At 46.0% G+C, this 11741-nt stretch overlaps 1 protein-coding gene across 3 annotated transcripts in view; it reads right to left on the reverse strand.

Moving 5' to 3' along the window:
• EGFR (epidermal growth factor receptor) overlaps positions 1-11741 on the reverse strand; it is a 197330-nt gene that overhangs the window by 46533 nt on the left and 139056 nt on the right. For all 3 annotated transcript variants that reach the window (XM_072791688.1, XM_072791690.1, XM_072791689.1), the window contains exons 4-7: positions 9651-9785; positions 4013-4081; positions 3068-3186; positions 1426-1567 (exon numbers count right to left, since the gene is read on the reverse strand). In XM_072791688.1, coding sequence (XP_072647789.1) covers positions 1426-1567; positions 3068-3186; positions 4013-4081; positions 9651-9785 — 465 coding nt within the window. The remainder of the gene's footprint in view (positions 1-1425; positions 1568-3067; positions 3187-4012; positions 4082-9650; positions 9786-11741) is intronic.

Here is an 11741-nt window from a genome sequence, read left to right on the forward strand (position 1 = left end):
TTCTCCAGCCTTGATGTGGAGAAACAGAGCCCGTCACGGGCAGGAAACAGATGGGTCAAGTAGAACATGGTTTCAAACATCTCTTCGCAGCTCATTTTTCTGTCGGTGATGCCTCCAGGATGTACTATCAAGCACTACCCACGTCTGAGGATGCGGGTAGTACTTGTGGCCGACGGCCCCCTCTGAGGTCCCGTCCAGCCCGGCAGCCTTCCCTTGGCTGGGGGTGCGTACCGCCAGCTGGTTCTGCAGCGAGCCAGGCACATGGTCCCCTTCTGAGCCTCTGCTCACTTGCAAGTAATTTATGTATGTTAATATTAACACAAATATCAATATGTTTCTGGAGCTCTACGTGTTCCTGTTTTGACTTCCCCAAGTATGTCCTCAAACATAATTATCGGACACCCGTAATTCTTCTTTCAGTAAATTGTCTGCTTTTGCTCTCGGGCTCTGTTTTTCTGTGGATTTTTAAAGATTTTTTTTTTTAATTTTTAAAGATTTATTTATTTATCAGAGACACACAGAGAGAGAGGCAGAGACACAGGCAGAGGGAGGAGCAGGCTCCCCTGCGTATTTTTTAAACCCTACCTAGTAAAGGCCCTCTCTCAAAGATTAGACCTGTGTCATGGTTGTGGGAACTTAAAAAATTTTTAGCAAGTTAGTTCCGTTACAATGGTGTATTATTCTGTTTGTGTTTTTTTTTTTTTTTTTTTCTGTACAGAATGTAAAAGTTTTCATGTCCATAAACCTGGTAGGGCAAATCTGCCCCCTCGTAACTATGCTCACTATTTTTTTTTCTCTTAGTCTCTCTTCCTAGAAATCAAGATTGGTTTCTAAAGCTCTTCAGTTAGACAACGTTAGACTTTCCCTGTGAGGGCATAATTCATATCATCATTGCCCTGAACACCAAGCCACCTGTTGAAGGCAAATGCCGATAAGCAAAACCCAATCTGAGACAATTAAAACCAAACAACACACAAAGAGACTCCAATGGAGTTTTAGTTCCCTCAAGAGGCACAATTTTTTATCAGAATTTTAACCACTGAAGAAGGCAGGTCTTCTGACACACTCTCTAATTTTCAGTACCTGCCAGACACGAGAGCTAAACAGTGAATCATCCAACCAGACAACTGAATATTCTAGACTATTCCAGCTGGACCTCAGTCCCGGGGTGTGTTTCTTGTCCTGGCCACCACGCACACGAGAACAGACTCTGCTGGACAGAGCACCAGCCATCACCTGACACCTACGGCAGGGGGCGGGCACCTCATCTGTGCACCGGGACAGGTCCACGGTCACCTGCCTGACAGTGAGGCAAACATATGGACCCAAAGACTACCCGAGACAAAGGACTCAAGGTTCCAAGAGGAGACCAAACAGGAAGCAGCCATCTGATAAATGAAAATTTTTCACATGTGATGAACTCACGGGGGCATTTCTTCACGCAGGTGGCACCAAAGCTGTATTTTCCCTCTGGGTTGACGTCCATTTGGTAGGTGGTGGGGTTGTAGAGCATGAGGGGCGGGCAGGTGTCCTTGCACGTGGCTTCATCCCGGAACTTGCGGCAGACCTATCACAGGAAGGACAACATGTACGGGTCAGGCTGAGCAAGGGTGCTCGGGACTGTTTCAACTGTGTGCAGAAAGCTCACCTTGCAGTTCATGTCCAGGAATTTGATTTAAGCAACCCCTCCCCCCAAAAAAACTAGCCAAAAACACTTCTAGAAGATTCAGCAAGATCTTAAAAGTCTGATTTTTCTTGTACTGTCCGAGCTGTGATAATTTATGGATTACGATGATAAAACCCACATTTTTATTAATTTACAAAATGATGGAGTTCACATACTACTGTGGTAACTGTGGAGTGAAGTTATTTTTAAACTCAATTTATTGGGTACCCCTTATTAAAAAAAAACAAAAAAAAAACAACAACCCTTGAGGTTCTTTGGAATTTACTGCCATATGAATTCTATTCTTTAGAATTTATTGCCAAACTGCAGAAAACCTTGATGAGGGAGGGCACTGTGCAGAGGGGACCAGGCCACAGACAGCGGTGGCCCTCAGACCCACCTGCCGTCTCCCGTCCAGCGGCACATCACAATCAGCTCAGACCAACCAAGTCAAAAATCCCTGGGGCCGGGGATGCAGCCTCTGGAACTTAAAAATCCCCCTCTCTGGGGATCCCTGGGTGGCTCAGTGGTTTAGCACCTGCCTTCAGCCCAGGGAGTGATCCTGGGGTCCCAGGATTGAGTCCCACATCGGGCTCCCTGCATGGAGCCTGCTTCTCCCTCTGCCTGTGTCTCTGCCTCTCTCTCTGGGTCTCTCATGAATAAATAAATAAAATCTTTAAAAAAAATAAAGCAAAATAAAAACAAAAATCCCCCTCTCCCTGAAACTGGAGTCTTCTGGATTCCACCCCAGGTGGGCCTTCTTGTCTGGAGCCCACAAGGGTTTGGGGCCACCTCAAGGACTCCTGTCTGCTGGCCCTCATGTCTCCAGGACTCCCAAGGTGCGTGCAAGCACCGTGAGATGCCACCTTCGGGGGGGCCCACAGCCCGCTGGGGCAGGGAAGCTCCTGTCAGGCCTTTCTGCAGTAACGGGGGCAAATGTGAGTGCTCCAAGGCCCCTGATGTGGGGTGGGGTGGGGGTGGGGGGTGCAGGAGGCTCTGAAAGAGCAGAGCGAGTGGGTCAGAAGATCCGGGTGCAGCTCCAGCCGCGGACCTCAGGTCTGTGTGGCTCCGGGTATGTCCCCCAATACCTCTGTAGAGGTATGTTAGGGGCCTTCCGCTGTCGCCTCCACTGTACTGAAGCGGAATAATGAGGAGCGTGACAACAGTGCGGCTGGCCACAGCCAACTCCAAGGCCAGACAGCTCACACTTAGTGCTGCTGCTCATTCCTCCCCCAGGTCCTGGTATGGACTCCACAGGCGTGGTGCCACCCAGGCCACCATCCAGCATCGTCAGGCAGGGACATCGAGGCACAGAGGGGTCCTACAGTTTGCCTGAAGTCACGAAGTAAGTGGTGAAGGCAGGACAAACGCCGCTGCTTTGCTGGGCAGGGCCGGCCTTACCAGGCAGTCGCTCTCGCGGGGCCCCGTGCAGCCGGCGGCACACTGGTTGTGGCAGCAGTCGCTGGGGGACCTGCCGCGGCAGCGCCCCGAACACTGCTGGGCACAGATGATTTTGGTCACTGGAAAGGAGCAAAGGTCACCGGTGAGCTGAAGAGCCAGGGAGGGGGGTGAGGGGTCATTCTCCAGGGGCCTTGCAGGGTACTTGCAAACAGCAGGTGAAAAGGTGAACAAAGTGATGAATTTAGTGGCTGCCCGGCTCGTCCAAGTTCCCGAACATCCGCACTTGGCCAAAGTACACTGAATCATGACCTTTCTTTATTGCACCTCTTTTTCCCACTTATTTTTAATCACTTAGGAGGACTCATCAGATCAGGTCTAGACTTCTAGAGCTGCTCACTAATTACATGCTGGCGAGAGCTGAGATTTCGGGTGATACGGAAACACACCAAATAACAGAAGTGCGTGCCCAAAAGCAGTGTGTAAAAGGACCCAATAGTCACATCACAAGCAAACTGAACGACAGGCAGTGAACTTGAAAAGGGGGCTGTCCCCAGATTGTTTGGCCACCCATGCTCCTCAGCTAAGGATCCCAGCAGAACCCTTCTAAAAGGGTTGCTCGTGCTTCTGTGTAGATGGGCCCCCAAGGGAGAGAAAACAAGAAGTGTCCTGAAACTCAGGTAACACGGGCAAGTCTTCTGTTCCCAGGAAAATGCAGCAAACATACAGTTCAAAGAAACTGGTGGCATCTGTGTGGCTGACTTTCACTCATTAATGACAAGCTCCAGTGCCCCAGATGGCCCACACCGGATTAACCGCATGCAGGGAGATTTGCAAGGATGTCATTCACGCAACTGCTTTTTTGGAGCCGTCAAAGGGCAAACACCTATGAGTATAAGGGGAGGGACGTGGGCACACATTTATCTGAAATTCTGCTTGCTGACTTACGTTTCTGGCAATTCTCCTTTCCCGGACCCCAGCAACTTCCATTGGGACAGCTTGGATCACACTTTTGGCCTAAAATGTGAAAGTAATCGTTAAATTCCTATCTCAGAGGAAGAGAATGGATGGAAGGAACTGATGACAACCTGCCCTGAGCAAAGTGACGTCCTAGAAACAAGGAACAGCTTTCACATTTCTTATTCTTTTGTTGGTTTGTTTGCTGGTTGGTTTGTAAGATGACTCGAAAGACTATCACAAGGAAAAAAAAAAAAGAGGAACCATGTTCTGCTTTTTTGACATTTCAGCTGCAGAAACCAACACAGGAGAATTACTGACTTGTCACAGGCCATGAAAACTGAGGTCGAAATGGTCCAATCTCCACATCTGTTTAGCCTTGGGGATCTTCCAGCATCTCAGTGTGAAGGGTGTCCAGTCTGGTGGGGCTGGTGCACACACTACACCCACTGTGCCAGTCTCGAGTGACCAGGGGGTCAGTGATCTTGGGGAGATGGGGGCCTGCAAATAAAGACTCCTAGACCCGAAGCCAGACAGAGGTCCTGACGCTGCTCAAAGGGTCCAATGTTCACAGTGCGCATCACTTTGCTGATTAGCTAAGCCTGTAGCTATTGATTTTAAGCTACTGCATGGAAATATTGATGTCGATCGGTTTTTGCAGTTTTTTTGTAAATGATCAACTACAAATTACAGCTACAAGGTTTTTTAAATCTCATCGGTTGTGTTTCGTTTTTCCATTAGCATTGAGATACCTGAAGACCAAAGCCTTCTATCTGTATAAAGAGAACAGATCGACTACCCAAGTTTGTTGGAAAAAGATCAGCCGTGCAGGTATCTTTTGTTGCAAAGACACATCAACCTGAAGGAGGTCATGTGTGCCCCAAAGTCTCCTACAGTCAGGAAGAATTTAATTCCCGGTAGAATTTAGATTTCAAATGGAAGAGCTGTTGATTTCCCAAGTTACTGTGGAACTAGGACACACCTTTATGAGACTGAAAATCTTTCCAGTCACCCAACAAGTGAAGGGCATTAGTGCAATGCTGGTGCTCCTAGGAATCATGAGAGATGGTGAGGCCAAACCCCAAATGCACGGTGCGGGCTGTGAAGATGAGAGGGACAGAGACAGAAGTAAAGAGACAGAGAGGGAGAAAGGCAAGAGAATCAGTACCCAGAAGTGTTAAAAGTGCCTGTGTCTGCACAGTGATGTTATTTTTACTGTTTGCCCTAAACTTACAGTTCTCAATCCCTATTATAAGAATGTAGTAGGTTTACGAAACACAAAATATTTATTTATTTACTTACTAATTTTTTAAAATATTTTATTTTTTTATTCATGAAAGACACAGAAAGAGAAAGGCAGAGACATAGGCAGAGGGAGAAGCAGGCTCCAGGCAGGGAGCCTGATGTGGGACTTGAGCCTGAGACGGCAGATCACGCCCTGAGCCAGGGGCAGGTGCTCAACCACTGAGTCACCCAGGCGTCCCCAAACAAAAAATATTTAAAATAAAAATGCTTAATGGCACCTTCCCATATCAGAAAAACACATGCCAACCAATGAATTGAGGTTTGCTTATAATTCTATTATTAACCCTATGTGACAAAAAAGGAAATGCAGGCAAATTATAGAAAATATGGAGGGATCCCTGGGTGGCGCAGCGGTTTAGCGCCTGCCTTTGGCCCAGGGCGCGATCCTGGAGACCCGGGATCGAATCCCACATCAGGCTCCCGGTGCATGGAGCCTGCTTCTCCCTCTGCCTATGTCTCTGCCTCTCTCTCTCTCTGTGTGACTATCATAAAAAAAAAAAAAATATGGATAACAGAGGGGCACCTGGGTGGTTCAGTCAGTGAAGCATCTGCCTTTGGCTCAGGTCATGATCTCAGGGTCCTGGGATTGAGCCCTGCATTGAGATTCCCTGCTCAGTGGGGAGTCTGCTTCTCCCTCTCCCTCCGTTCCTCCCCCTGCTTGCTCACTTTCTCTCTCGCAAATAAATAATATTAAAAAAATAAAATACGGATAATAGAAAAAAGGAAGAAATGAGAATCATGCAGAGGTAACCAATATATACATAAGTATATGCATATATAAGAATTGATGTCACACTATACTTTGTATCATAACCTTAAAAAAAGCTAATAAAACATGGTAATTTTCCATGCCTTTAAATATCCGTCTAAATAACATGATTTTCAATGGCATGGCTTTGACCAGGCTCTCATTTTTACATAGGTAAGTTATTTCCAACATTCATTATAAATAAGGCTCCAAGGAATATTCTTGCACAAAAATATTTTTCTATATCCTTGGAATTTTCACTCCTCTTAATATTTTTTTCGTAATCTTCCTAGACATGAGGAGTGCATACTTTAAAGCTTCAATACATATTGCTGAAATTCTATCTCTGACCACATTTGACTAATTTATATGCCAACAAGAAGAATATAAGAATTTCTGCTTCTCCATACCCCTCCTGATCCAGGTATCTAAAAATCAAAAGGAATCCAAATCTTTAGCAAAGGCAAAAATAATGCTTCTTTATTTTATTTTGACCTTTTTAATACAACAGTAAGAAATAACATTTTACTTTATTTCTTGGCCATCTTTGTAGGTGGAGGGCACAAACTGCTCATGTCTTTGGCCCATTTTTTTTTTTTTTGAGAGGTTCATCTTTTTTTTTGTGGGATACCTAAGACTACTTTATACGATCATATTATCAAGAATATCAACCCTTTTCAAGGTAAGCAGTTGATGTACAATGTTTTTGCTGTTTGTCATTAAGATTTTTTTCATATTTAAGTTTTCTTTTATGGTATCCAACTGGCTTTTCTTCAACTTGGTATTCCCAATATCCATCTTTATGTTTCTTTCCTAGCACTTACATATATATTCAGCAATGCATTATACATCATACAATCTGGAATGTATATTGGTGTATAAAGTGGATGACTGATTTCTTTTTTTAATTTCTCCCTCAGTAAACCCACCCAATTTAACTTCAAATTCCAAGCTACAGCAGCAATAACATCACGTGGGGGTGCTCTGGGTGACCCTTCTGAATCTCAAATCCATTGTCCATAAAATACTTTAATCACCTTATGAGATTTTTTTAAATTTTTATTTTTATTTTTTTATTTATGATAGTCACAGAGAGAGAGAGAGAGAGAGAGAGAGAGGCAGAGACATAGGCAGAGGGAGAAGCAGGCTCCATGCCCTGGGAGCCCAACATGGGATTCGATCCCGGGTCTCCAGGATCGTGCCCTGGGCCAAAGGCAGGCACCAAACTGCTGTGCCACCCAGGGATCCCGTGAGATTTTTTTAGATACAAATTAAATGAGGCAAGTTCTCAGAAGACACATGTGCCATGAAGAGTACTGGGCTGGGGCAGGGGTTCCTTCAGCACAAAAGGAGTGGCAGGCTCCTATTCTTGTTCCTGCTGGGTAATTAATGAGGAGAATACAGGTAGCAGGTGGACAGTGTCTTTTTTTAAAAAAAAATCATTATAGTTCTGTCCCTTTGATACTTTTCCCCTTTATAGTTCAATCATTCTGGAATGATTTCCTGAATAATAAATCCTTCCCTCATTTGCTTGAAATGTCATTTCTTTATGGACATTTAATTTAGCAAGGCTTACTCTTACTGTCTTTCTCTTCTACATGTGTAGCTTATTCTTACCCATCTATTCTTTTTTTTTTTTTTAAGATTTTATTTATTCGAGAGAGAGAGAGAGAGAGAGAAAGAAAGAAAGAGGCAGAGACACAGGCAAAGGGAGAAGCAGGTTCCATCAGGGAGCCCGACGTGGGACTCGATCCCGGGACTCCAGGATCATGCCCTGGGCCAAAGGCAGGCGCTAAACTGCTGAGCCACACAGGGATCCCCTTACCCATCTATTCTTAACTCAATAACCATATCAGTTTGCAGTTCGTAGCTTTGGCATATTTGGATCTTGTTCCTACATATATCTATCATTCTTCCTTCCCAACATTTTCTTTCAGGCTCTTTCCCACAGTCCCGGTGTGATGAGGACAGGTGTGTCATTTGGGCTGGTTGATTCAGTCTATGGCAAATCCGTATTAGCCTCACAGCCTTCCTGTGTCAGTTTTTCTGTTGTTATAAATGTCCACAATTTAACTCCCCACTTGTCCATTAGATAGCTGCAGAAAGGTTAACCTGGATGTCACAGGTAACACAAAATTTTGCACTGTAGAACAAAATTTCCAGTTTCTTGAAAACACGGTACCATGCCGAATATCTCTTGGAATAATGTATTTATAAAACAAAGGAGCTCAACACCCAGGTTCATGGTGACATTATTCACAAGTGTCAATAGGTGGAAGCAACCCAAGAGCTCATCAACTGATGAATGGATAAGCAAAGCATGTGCATACATATATACACATGATGGGATGTTTATTCATCCATATAAAGTAAAAAATTCTGATACATGCTACAACCTGGATGAAACTTGAGGACATTACACTAAGGGATGGAAGCTGGTCACAAAAAGACAAAGACCATGAATGAGGTCCCTAGAGCAGTCACACTGTAGAGATGGAAAGTAGAATGCTGGTTGCCAGGGGCTGGGGGAGGGGGAGGGGGAGTTACTGTTTCATGGGGACAGAGTTTCAGTATTTGCAAGATAAAAAGAGTTCCGGAGATGCATGGTGGTGATGGTTGTATCACAGTGTGAATGTGCCTCATACCACTGAACTGTATGCTTAAAAATGGTTCAGATGGTAAATTTTATGTTAAGGGTATCTCGCTACAATAAACAAACAAATACGAACAATAAGATAAAATGAAGTAACAAGAAAGGGGCTCTAGTCAATTTTGAAGATCCATGTGAACTCCAAATTCTTTGACACCAAAAAAAAAAAAAAAAAACCAAAACAAAACAAAAACAAAAAAAACCTACCCCAAAACAAAAACGTGCATCCACTGCACAGTTTAGGGAAACAGAGAAGCAGGAAATGGTGATGACTTCTTATTTTAAAGGCTTGAAAGACCAGGGAGATCAGGAAGGGAGAAGCCAAGTGGAGCTTGGTAACTGTAAACATGTGTCTTCAGAGTTTCCCACACAGGACTGCCAAGGGGCCAAGTAGTGCTGCCCCGACCTACAGCCTGGCCCCCTGCCAGCCTCTCCCTGGCACGGGCCGCTCTGCCAATGAATGGCAGGGACCGGGTCACTGGCACCAGGGGAATGTGGACAAACGCCCCCCCTGTGCACCGTGCCCAACTTTGCCTGGGGCTCTGTGTAGGAGGGCAGAGGTCACCTTACGTGCTTCCGGAGAGCCTGGCGCTGCTTGGAGGCTCAGCAGCAAGTCGGAAGCACACAAAAGTTTGGCTTGTCTCCTCCGGGCATGACGGGAGAAGCCCCCATGCCCGGGCCGACAGCTCTTCTCCATGGCCACATGAGGGCTCAGCTGTCGTGGAGGGGGTGATCTGCTCTGTTAGCAGGCATGCCGTCACGAGAAAAAGCCTTTACCTTCTGTCCCGGATAAGTTAGCTATTTTTGCTTTAGATGAATGTGGCTTAAACATGAACTCTGTTCTCTGTCATCTCACCACCCCAACACACGACAGCTCTGTCCCACCCACAGGAGCTACAGGCGGAGGACATTTATGGAACACTTACACCTGCCCGCTTGGTTCTGGATGTCCATCGACATGTTGCTTATAAAATCGTTGTCAACGATGTCCCGCCACTGGATGGTTTCCACGTTGCAGAGGACAGGGTTATTGCTGAAGCGCACAGCGCCTTGTAGTATTTCTGCGCGTGAAAAGAACCTCAGTTATCAAACGGCCCTGTCTTTAAACTTCCACAAAGTACATATGCAATACTTCTTCACATTTTGACTTCTGCTAAAATAATGCCGGTGTGCGAGCAAGACTCCCTATAGAGCTGTGGCAGAGGGAGGGGGGGGCAGTTGAAAAATGAGTTGATGATAGTGCTGCGGAGGGGTTAGGGTTTGCCTCCTGAAATAGGCCTCTGATCCACAAACTATCAGAATTCAGAAATACGGGGAGGAAGAAAGGTGTGTGATGTTATAAGGGGCAAACGGGACAGACAGGTGGTGGCAGTCACCACCGTGGGCTGGGAGGTCAGGAGAAGGGGTGATGTTGTGAGCTGCCTCTGGAGCTCCTCACCAGAAAAAGTGGCAGGGGAGTGGGAGGGGAAGGTGAGAAGAATCTGTATGTTTGATGAAGAGATGGTGGACACTAGGAATGCAAAGGGCATGAAGGACCGGTATGACTGTTTCAAAGGAAGAAACAATACAACATGAAAAATCTGTAATGGCTAAAAAAATTCGAGGGTGAGCAAAGTGAGAGTATTGCATGTACGACATTAGACAGACACGGTTACTATGTCGTATGTGCATAAACCACTGCAGCAAGGATAAGGAGGACCTAGGAGCTCACAAGGTAGACAGGTCACAGGGTCAATGAGCTCATGCCACGGGAGACCATGCATGACACATGACAGGGCCAGGTACTCTGCGAGTTGCTTGAAATGCATTATCTTAGTTAATCCTCACAATAGTCCCATGACTGTCTGTAATTTCAATACAGATACATAAATAAAGCCTGGCAACCCCCCACCCCCACCCCCACCGCCACCAGCAGGGAATGGGACTACCACAAGCACAAAGTACCAATGTGGACAAGGAAAGGTCCTCCCCGGGAAGAGCTCTGAGGCTGTTGTAAAGAATGACAGTTCCCAGAACAGAAACAGGAGCATATTGTGGAATACAGAGGGGAGGGCGCAGCAGGCTTTCCGCAGCCAGAAGACTGCAGCAAACGCACGTCGGAGGGCCAGGCAGGCGTTGGCTTCCGCGGATGGTGCAGAACAAAGGAATCACAGAAGGAAGGCTGGGAGGTCCCAAAGGGCCAAATTGTGGAGCACTGGGTAGAAAGTCAAAGATGACAGCAGGACAATCAAGAGAGAACATTTAGTCAGGAGGCAGCCAGAGTCAAGAGGATAAATCTCTGCTGAGAGGTCAGACCCGAAACACAACGTAGGGGCGTTAAGGCTGCTGTGACACTCAGGACAACAGACCACGGTGCCAGGAGAGAATGCACGATGGAGGGTCAAGGGGGGGCCTTACAAAACACCTACAACCTGCAAATGTGAGAAGTAAAAGGAAGGCAGCAAAGGTCCTGGACGATCCAGGTGCCCCTGACTGGTAGCTTGGCAGAGGAAGAGGTCATCAGTCTGGCAGCAGTCACTTTTATTTTTACTTTCAGTATTTGATGATTTTATACTTTGTGGTGGGCACTGAGTTAATTATTAACAACGGTGCTTCATTACTACTAAATAATTCACATAGAATAAGGATTTAATAACATTAAATAATCTGCCTTCATGTGATCCCATGCCAACAACAGAAATAATACCAACAACAGGAATAACTCCTAAGTGCTTTTTCCACAGAAATTCACTTAATTTTCTCAACACCCCCAGGAAGTGTGTTACCATTGTTATGCACGTTTTTTAAAGAGGAGGAAACTGAGACACAGGGAGGATCTGCTCCAGGGGCATCTGGCTGGTGAGTGACGGAGCCAGGGCTAGAACCCAGACATCCTGGCTCCGGGGTCCATGCTCTTAACCACATCTGCCTGTCACCACGAGATAGCACGAGGCCAGACGGGCAGATTGAGGCATGCTCAATGTACAGACCATTTTGCAAAACGTGTAAATAGCACAAATTAGTATTAGCATAAACGC

This window comes from Canis lupus, chromosome 21 (assembly GCF_048164855.1).
Source record: "Canis lupus baileyi chromosome 21, mCanLup2.hap1, whole genome shotgun sequence".
NCBI lineage: Eukaryota > Metazoa > Chordata > Mammalia > Carnivora > Canidae > Canis > Canis lupus.